The 10,148-nt window shown below is 37.3% G+C and overlaps 1 protein-coding gene across 1 annotated transcript in view; it reads right to left on the bottom strand.

The window, feature by feature from the left end:
• Positions 1–2,049: 2,049 nt before the first annotated feature.
• LOC109697928 (uncharacterized) overlaps positions 2,050–10,148 on the bottom strand; it is a 32,055-nt gene continuing 23,956 nt past the window's right edge. Inside the window, 9 exon segments of the mRNA XM_074058704.1 lie at positions 2,050–5,286; positions 5,288–5,368; positions 5,370–5,416; positions 5,418–5,550; positions 5,552–6,570; positions 6,573–6,631; positions 6,634–6,933; positions 6,936–7,061; positions 7,064–7,141. Coding sequence (XP_073914805.1) covers positions 5,199–5,286; positions 5,288–5,368; positions 5,370–5,416; positions 5,418–5,550; positions 5,552–6,570; positions 6,573–6,631; positions 6,634–6,933; positions 6,936–7,061; positions 7,064–7,141 — 1,931 coding nt within the window. The 3' untranslated portion in view covers positions 2,050–5,198.

Here is a 10,148-nt window from a genome sequence, read left to right as displayed (position 1 = left end):
GGCATATTTGTTCATAATTGTTAGTAATTTACTAAGATACTCAACCTTTTATCATTAAATAATGCCCCACCTGATTTCTAGTAACTTTATTTTTTTTGCAGTACTGGGGTTTGAACCCAGGGCCTCATGCTTGCTAGGCAGGTGCTTTACCACTTGACCACTCTGACAGCCCTTTGTGTGTGTGTGTGTGTGTGTGTGTGTGATGAGTTTTTGAGATAGGGTCTCATGAACTATTTGCCTATACTGGCTTTGAACTGCGATCCCCCTGATCTCTGCCTAATGAGTAGCTAGGATTACAGGCATGAACCACTAATGCCTGGCTCTAGTAACTTTAAAAAGTCTATTTTGTCTTACATTAGTATAATCACTCCAGCTGCCATCTGATCTCTATTTGGATGATGGATCTTTTTCAATTTTTATTTTTCCATGCATTAATTTTCAGCTTATCTATTGACGTGGTTCAATTTGTGTCTCCATTTTGCTATTTGTTTTCTATGTCACATGTCTTTATTTCCTCTCTCTTCCCTCCTTTGTCTTGGTATTTTGTAGCGTATCCTTTTATTGGTGGGGGGGCACTACTGGAGTTTGAACTCAGGGCCTTGTGCTGGCTAGGCAGGCACTCTACCACTTGAGCTCCAGCCCTATTTTTGTTTTCTGCATTATTCTTTGGATAGGGTCATGCCCAGGATGGACTCAGACCATGATCTTCCTACTTACACCTCTCACATAGATGGGAGTACAACCATGTTTCACCACACCCATCTTGTTTGTTGAGATTGGAGGGGTTTCACCTTTTGCCTGAGCTGGACTTGAACCAAGATCCTCCCAACCTCCTGGGCAGTGTGGATTACAGGCATGCACCACCACATCTGGCTCATTTTAACTCTTGTTAAAATGTGTGTTGGGAGACTGCAGATCAAACCCAGGGACTTACAAGTTTTAGGCAAGTGTGAGCTACATCCCTAGTCCTTTTTTATAACCTTGAAAAAGGGTGTCTTTTCATGGTTGCTCTAGGAATTATAATACTTAAGAAATTTGAGATTTTTACCAACTTAATATCAATAGTATATGGAAACTTTGCTGTCCTCCCCTTCCTTTGTGCTATCATTTTAATACATGTAACATGAACTCCATCTTTATACATTGTGGACTCACCATACAATTTTATAATTATTGATTTAGACCATCGCCTTCAGTTAAAGTAAGAGTAGAACTTTTTCATTTGCCAAAGTAGTGACCAGTTATTATCTGGCATTACCTTCTTTTAGCCTAAAGAAAAAATTTTAAAGAATTTTAATGTTCCTTGTTAGGCAAGTATGATAGCAACAAATTATTTTGATTGCTATCTGTGATTGTCTTCATTTCCTCTATATTTTGAGAGCTCATTTGCTGCAGATATAATTCCTGGTTGGTAAGTTTTTCATTACTACTTCTCATGCCATCCCACTGCTTTCTGGTCTCTGTTGCTTCTGATGATTTTTCCTCTTGCTGCTTTCACAATACTCTGTTTTTGGGTTCTGACAATTGACTCTGATGTGGCACTCTTTGACAGTTTGTAGGTATTGATCTATGAATTTATTCTACTCAGGAACTTGAGATTGTGTTGTGTGTGTAGTCAACTTTGAGAAGGTTTCACCATGATTATTATACTTCCTAGTGTTGGGGATGGAACCCAAAACCTCACACACGCTAAGCAGGTGCTGCACCACTGAGCAGCACCCCCAGTTCAAATATTTTTTTCAGGTACTTCTTTTTTTTCCTTCCACCTTCTGGCCCTCCTGTCATGTGCACGGTGTATGCTTGATGATGTCTTGCAAGTCTCTGAGGCTCTGTTCATCTTCATCTTTCTTTTGTTCTCCCTGTTCTTCAGACTGCATAATTTCTACTGCACTGTTTTCAAGTTCACAAATTCTTTTTTGTAGCTCAAAACTACTGCTGAGCCCATCTTTTGTTTTCTTTTTTCTGGTACTTCTTGACTCCAGAATGCCCATTCGGTTCATGTTAAAATACTTTCTCTCTACTGACATTATCTGTTGAGACATTAACACCATACTTTTAGTTGCTTGCACATTGTTTAATTCTTTAAACACATTTATAATATCTGTTTTCAAGCCTTTGTCTGCTAAACCACACAACCTATGCTCTTTGAGGAAGTTTTATACTTCCTCTTTTTCCCCCTGTAAGTGGACTGTACAGATGCCCTTGACTTACAGTGGGGTTGCCTCCCTGTTAAATCCATTACAAGCTGAACACCATAAATTGAAAATGCATTTACTACACCCAACCTACCAAACCTCATGGCTTAGCAACACATAACATATTAGTTGTTTCTCCTTGTGAGTGTGGCTGACCAGTCGCTAAGGCTTGCTGCTGCCACCCTGCATCACAGTATTGTATTCGATGTTGCTAGCCTGGAGAAAGCTGGGCATACCACTCTCATGCTATTGTAAGTTGGAAAAACTATAAGCCAAACTTTTGTAAGTTTGAGACTGTGTATCATAGCAACTCTGGATTCTGATCACACACTTTCCCCACCACACACCTCTCATTTCTGTACTTTTATCCTTTGTTTAGTAATTTTATTGAATTCTGTAGTTTTTGTGTTTCCTGCAGTGTGTGACCTGAAATGTTTTTGCTATTCTGATTGTTATTTTTTTATATTCCAGGAATTCTGATCTCCTAGAATTCACTCCTACATTAGCATGTTTAAGTGGTCACTCAATGATTAGTCTTAAGATTTACTTGAGTGCCTTGGGCCAGTAAAACCTTTGCTGAGAGAATGTGTGTTGGGGCGTGCCTTCCAAGTTCAGAGTTTTCAAGTCTGGCACAGCAGAGAACTCTTGTAATTATAATATAACCAATTGCTATTAACAAACTGCTCCATAACAGTAGCTTCAAACATTTTACTCAAGAATCTGCAATTTGGGTAGGCAGGAGAATGCTTGTCTCTGCTCTACTTGGCACCAGGCTAATAGAAACTTCTGAAGGCTTACAGACTCACACTTCATACTTACTGGTGGCTGTCAGCTGGGACCTTAATTAGGGCAGTAGTCAGGACACTTAGCTTTTCTATGTGGTTACTTGACATTGTCATAGCATGGTGTGTGACTTCGAGGGTCAGCCAGACTGTATTAGATCTTGTCACTGTCTTAGAAATCATATACTGTCATTCCTGCTATAAATACAGGCCTGCCTACCCAAATTAAAAAGGATCATGGGCCCTACCTTTGGATGAGAGAGTGTCAATGTCATATTTAAGGTCAACATGTAGAATGGGATATATTGGTGTAAACATTTTTGAAAGCACACTACTGCATTAAGGGAATGAACATAGGATAGCATAGTGGTATCGCACTGAATGGGTTGCAAATTGAAATATGAGGACTAGGGGGTGTGGCTCAAGTGGTAGAGTGCCTGCTTTGTAAGCACGAAACTGTGAGTTCAAACCCCAGCCCCCCCAAAAATTGAAAATATGAATATTACCTATAAGAATTTGACAAAAATATTCCAAAATATTTAATCTGCACCTTACTGAGTCTTAATTCTAACTTTCAATTCATGAGAAATGCTAGGGATAAATGAGCCCATTAAAAATACTCTGGTTGCTCTCCTTGTCACTTTAGAGATGACCCAACCCACTTTCATTCATTTCATTCTTTTATTAGTAAAGTTTCCTAATAAAATTTACTATTACTTTCACTACAAAAAATACTTTTAAAAAACTGTGATAAAAATGCAGAATGTTACATTCTATAAGACAATTAAACATTTAAAAAGTCAATGTTGCAATAATGTTGTGGCAGGCAGGGCTATTCTTATTTTAAAAGACTAACATTTTATAACCAAATGTAATCTATGGAATTTATTTTGGTCCCAGAATTAAGAAAAATAACATATGAAAAGAATTACTCACACAATTGAGAAAACATAAATATGGATGGAGTATTAAGGATTATGGAAGGATTATTAAGGATTAAGCAGGAGGCAGCTTTTATTCTTGGGAGAGACATGTCCCACCTACAGTCTAAACTCATCTACTACACAGAAAATGTGTCATTGCATAGACGCAAGCCAGACCCAGGCTGAACCCAGAGAAGATGTCAGAGTTCACTGTGCTCTTAAATTTCTCAAATGGATGATGGTCTCTTGTGTTTCTAGTTTATCATGAATTGTAGGAATAAGGGGCAGACTATAGCATACTTGATTTTTGGATTAAGAAAAGCATTACAGCTTTCCCCAATTATTCAAAAGCTTTCCTTACAATCTTCACACTCACGAACTCTAGATTTTTACACTCATTTTCCAAAATGAGTTTTGACTGTAGAAATGAAAAGTTTGTTCTAGTTTACTTAATTTTGTCCATAATTAGTTTTCCAAATTTAAGGAAGGAGCGAAAGGTAATGGATAATACTTACATTCCTTATACCCACAGGGTGGTAGTCCCACAAATTTACTAATACTGTCACTAACGATACAAATAATAACAGTAATATTTATCAAGTACCTGCTGTATGCCAAATATTCTTCTAAAAGTCTTGTTTTTATTAACATTTTTGTCCTCACGAAAATAGGTAGATACTACTATTACCATTTTAAAACTAAGGCACAGAGGGGAAAGTGTTTTGCCAAAAAACACACAAGCAAAGGTGGAAGTATGAATTACAATGATGAACCGTGGCTAACGTCTTTCCCACATTCATTACAATGACAGAGTCATTTTCTGTTACAGTCCTTTATCAAAATGTGGACCATGTGTTGACCTGGTCTACAAACTGTTTCTGGTCTGCAATGAGTTAAGGTGCAGACACGAGTGCAACTCCTCAGAAATTTTTAGAGCATTTGACAGCTAATGTATATCAATGAAATGGAAAAATGAGTTTTTTATTGTATGTCTATTTTTCTTTCCATTTCATTTTTCTGGTAATCCATTATTGTACTTTATAGAAGAACAGTTAACAACAGTAACAGTATATGGGGGGGAGGGCAGAGGAAGGTCGCCAAAGGTTTCAGATGCTCTACACCAGTAACAGGCAACTAAGGTACAACCATGGCTCAGTGATGCTAGTTTTTAAACTCTTTAACATTTAAAACCATTTGTGTTAAGTTGTATGAAGCAAAAGTGATTTCTATATATTCACTAACATGTAAGGAAATTCTTATATTATGAATTATCTGGGGTAAAAGGCATTTTCTAGAGGTCACTGAGTCCTCTTTGTGTTATGCTTAGTGTTTCCACACCGTGATTTCTCTGATGTAAGTTGATCACTATGAATAAAGGCCTTCCCACTCTTTCCTCTTACAAGGTTTTTCATCAGTTTGATTTCTGTGATACCAAATACATTCTCACTCAACACTGAAAGCTTTCCCATTCTTCACATTCAGAGGGTTTCCCACCCGTGTAAATTGTGTAATGTTGGAGTACATTCTGCTTGAATATGAAAGGCATTCCCGCAGCATTTACATCTATTAGGTTTCTCACCAGTATGATGTCTAAAATGTTGAGTAAGATGATACTGACAACTCCAGGTCTCTCCACATTCCCTGTATTCTCACCAGTTGAATTCTTTGATATAAGGTAAGTTGGTTACTACATATAAAAGTATTGCCACATTCAATACATATGTCAGGTTTCTCACCAGGGTAGATTCTGTGATGAATATTGTAAGACAACAGGGATGACTAGAGGCGTATTCACATTCTTCATATTTTTAGGGGTTTCTTGCCAGTGTGAATTCTGTGATGCTGCATAAGTTCTCTTTGAAAGCAAAATGTCTTTCCACATCCTTTACATTCATAGGGTTTTCCGTTGGTATGCATTTTATAATGTCGAGTAGGATTATAATGGCAACTAAAAATCTTCCCACAGTTGTTACCTTCCTAAGTATTTTTATTAGTGTGAATTTGCTGATGTGAAATAAGTTGACTGCTATGAAGAAAAGCCTTCCCACATTCCTTACATTCATAGGGTTTCTCAGAAGTATAAATTCTGAGATGTTAGGTAAGTTCTGCTTGACGACGAAAGGCTTTCCCACATTCATTACATATGTAGGGTTTCTCACCGGTATGAATTCTGTAGTGTTGAATAAGATGGTGGCAACTACTGAAGGTTTTCCCACATTCCTTACATTCACAAGGAATCTCATCAGTATGAGTTCTCAGGTGTAAAGTAAGTTGAGAGCTACAAATAAAAGCCTTTCCAAACTCTTTCTAGCCATAGGGCTTCTCGCCAGTGTGAGTTCTGTGATGTCAAGTAAGTTCCGTTTGAAGACAAAAGGCTTTTCCACATTCTTTACATTCGTAGGGTTTCTCACCAGTATGAATATTCTGATGTTGAGAAATGTATGATCTATCACTAAAGGCCTTCCCACATTCATTACATTTATATGGTTTTATGCCATTACAGATTTTCTCATGTTGACTAATATATCCTTGCACCCTAAAGGTCTTCCTACAAACCTTACATTCATAAGGTCTCTCACCAGTATGAATTCTTCGATGTTCAGTAAGTTGCTAATTAAATCTGAAAGCCTTCCCACATTCTTTACATTCAGATAGTCTTTCCCTAGCATGAAAACTGTCTGATGTACTCTAAGGTTTCTAACATGACTGAAGGCCTTCCCACATTCCTTCACTCATAGGGTTTCACACCAGAATGTATTCTCTGATGTTCAGTAAGGTGGTAGTTAAGTCTGAAGGCCTTCTCACAGTCTTTACATTCATAGGATCTCTCTCCAGCATGGATCATCTGATGTACTCTAAGGTCTCCCACTCCACAGAAGGCCTTTCCACATTCCATACAGTTATAAGGTCTCTCACCAGTATGAACTCTTAGATGTTGAATAAGGTATGACTGCTGTCTAAAGGCTTTCCCACATTCTTTGCATTCATATAATTTCCTTTCAGTATGAATTTTCTGATGTGCAGGAAGAGACCTTGGTTTTGGATTATCATTTGACTAATTCATTCCATCTGATTTCCCTGTTGTCTCTCAAATCCATGTTTCTTCTGTAAACCATCTTTGAAAATAGTGTCCTTATTGGTGGAGGTTTTACTTTTTCCATTGTCTTCAAATGAGATGAATATATTTCACTAATATCCTTTTCTGGAAATAACTTCTTGGTGACATACTTATACTCCAAATCTGTTTTAAAAAGAAAGAAAGAAGATAATACTTTTCTGTGTTGGGATGGTTGGTTGCACCTTTAGTAAAAATAAAAAGTAAACTGAAGTAACACACATTAGAAGTAAAAGCTATGGACCTGGAGTCAGCAAACATTTCTGCAGCAGGCCAACACTAAAGATTTTAGGCTCTGTGTGGCATATAGTCTCTGTCACAATTGCTCAGCTCTGAGTTAAGAGCACAAAGATAGCCATCAATGATGTGTAATTGAATGAGTGTGGCTATGCTGTAACACTTTACTTATGGACACCAAAAACAGAATTAAATTTTCTGCCAGAAAATATTCTTTTGATTTTATTTTAGCCATTTGAAATATGTAACTGTAAAAACAGCCAAAACTCATGAGCCACCCAAAGGCAGGCAGTGTGCCTATTTGGTTCACGGGCTATAGTTTGCCTTAGACAACTCTGCATTATTGTAATGCTTTTTTTTTTGGTGCTGAGGGTCAAACACCTCACACTTTCCTAGCCCTATAATACAACAGGAAAGAGGGCAGAATGATCTCAGAAAATGATGTGCCTTTTAAAAAGGGTAAAACAGATGAGTATCAGAGTAGGTTAATCCATTTTGGATGTATTCAGGGAAGTTTGTTACATATACTGCTCTTCAGGAGCCAAACCAGACACACTGAATCAAAATCTGTATTTGCATTTTTAATCTTTTCCATCACATGATCTTCGTGCAGACAACTTGAGAACCTATGCTTTCCCCAAACCTCTCTCCCTTTAAAATAAAATCCATAAATAAGGCAAGCCAAGCTGAAAAAGACAATCATTACATGTTTTCACTCATATGTGGAATCTAGACCTATAATCTTGTCATAATAATATGACAATAACTGAGGAGGTTATTAAGGGGAAAGCAGAGGGTGATGGGAGGGGCTGTGAATGACAGAAGTACATTATACAAATATGTAAAAACAGCATAATGAAACCCACTAAAAACTGTTTAAAAGGAAGGGGCAGGAAGAGATGGGTTAAGAAAGAATAAAATAGAGGGGGTGAATTTGATCAAAGTACATTACATGCATGTATATATATCACAGTGAAACCCTTCTGTACAATTAATTTATGCTAATGGAAAAATTTTTAAATAAATAAAACCCAAACATATAACCTTGTTAAAAAAAAGTATTTGCTTACTTGAAAGACCTTATGTAAGGCACTGTCTTCTTTGTTCTAGGTCTTCTACACAACTCGCCCTTTCAGATCTTATAGTTTATGCCATAACTTTTCCTACATCTTAAGGCTTTTTACAGGCAGTTCTTTCTCCTAGAAATCCTCCAACTTTACTTCTTGGTATGACTGGCTCCTTTCCACCATTCAGGACTCAGGTTAAATGTCACTTCCTTAGGAAGGTTGTCCCTGATAACCATGTCAGGACTGGCCAGGCTGTGTTCTTGATTCTATAGTCCAAAACTCAGTTCTATTCTGTAGCTTTTCTCAATTATATACAATAAATGTTTCTTATTGTTCTGTGCATTTTCTTGTGCCTACAATTCAACTAAGTATAGAAACAATCTCCATTTTAATTTCTGACACTGAAAAATAAACTCTGACATATACACTGTGTTAAATAATCACAGAAAAAATAAACCATTATATTTTAAAAAGTAATAAATCCAGAATAAAAGTAAATATTACAAACAAGTCACTAAAATGGCAGCTAATTTCCCCAAATTAGAGTTAAGAATACATCCTGATTCCAAATTGCTGTTATCTTTGTGCAGTTAAATGTATTCTTTCCTATATTACTTCCCAACAATAACAAAAAAGGAATAAATGTACACCCAAGATTATTCAGTCAAAAGCTTAAATAGAGCCAGGTACAGCAACTCACTCCTGTAATTTCAGCTACACAGGAGATGGCAATTAGGAGATCAATAGGATCCAGGTTCAAGGCAGCCTGGGCAAAAAGTTAGCAAGACCCCCATCTTAATTAATAAGCCAGACATGCTGGAGCACACCTGTGATCCCAGCTATATGGGAGGCTGCAGTTAGGAGGATCATGGTCTGAGACCAGCCCCAGAAATAAAGAGACACTACCCAAAAAACAACTGAAGCAAAAAAGGACTGGAGGCATAGCAAGTTCAACCCTCTAACACCCCCCAAAAATATGTAAATGGAAAAATGTCATTTTGCAGGCAGTACTGCCTTAAGCTTGCTAGGCAGGCACCCTACCACTTAAGCCACAGCCCCAATCTTTTTTGCCTTAGTTATTTTTTGAATAGGGTCCTATGCTTTTTGTTCTGTTTTTTTTTTTTTTTTGGCCAGAGGTGGCCTTGAACCATGATCCTCATTCCTATGCCTCTTGGGATTATAGACTTGAAACACCTTGTTTGCTGAAATTGGGTTTCACTCTCACTAACTTTTTGCCTAGGCCCATTTTGAACCACAAGCCTCTTGATCACTGTTACCCTAGAGTAGCTGTGATAATAGGTATAAGCCAACACACCTGGCCCAAAAATATTTTTGGAGAATGTCATTATTTTCCAATTACCAATTGTTACCTTGAACATAAGGCATCTCCACCACCTTTCACATTCTGCCCTGTACATGGCCACTGTTGATTCCTTTTGTTCCTATGTTAACTAAAGTACTAAGATATTTAATAAGCATTAGTTGACTTTTATTATTCATTTACCCCACAGGTCCTCAAACTCGCTTCTATTTAATAATTGTACTACAGGTTTATACAAGTAGAGTAAGGAAGGAAAATGATATAAACATTATAATAGCCTTTATTCCTAGACATGGTGGGTTGAATGGTGGCCTCCAAAAAAAGATATGACCAAGTCCTAACTCTAAATACCTAAGACTGTGACCTAAATTCAAAGAGTCTTGACAGATTTAATTAAGTTAAAAATCTCACAATGAGGTCATCCTGGACTTAGGATAGGCCCTAAATCCAGGTTTACTTGTAAGAGTGAGATAGACACACAGAGAAGGAGATGTAAAGAAAGAGATAG

This window comes from Castor canadensis, chromosome 16, assembly GCF_047511655.1.
Source record: "Castor canadensis chromosome 16, mCasCan1.hap1v2, whole genome shotgun sequence".
Classification (NCBI taxonomy): Eukaryota; Metazoa; Chordata; class Mammalia; order Rodentia; family Castoridae; genus Castor; species Castor canadensis.
This window is presented reverse-complemented; position numbering and strand designations above follow the sequence as displayed.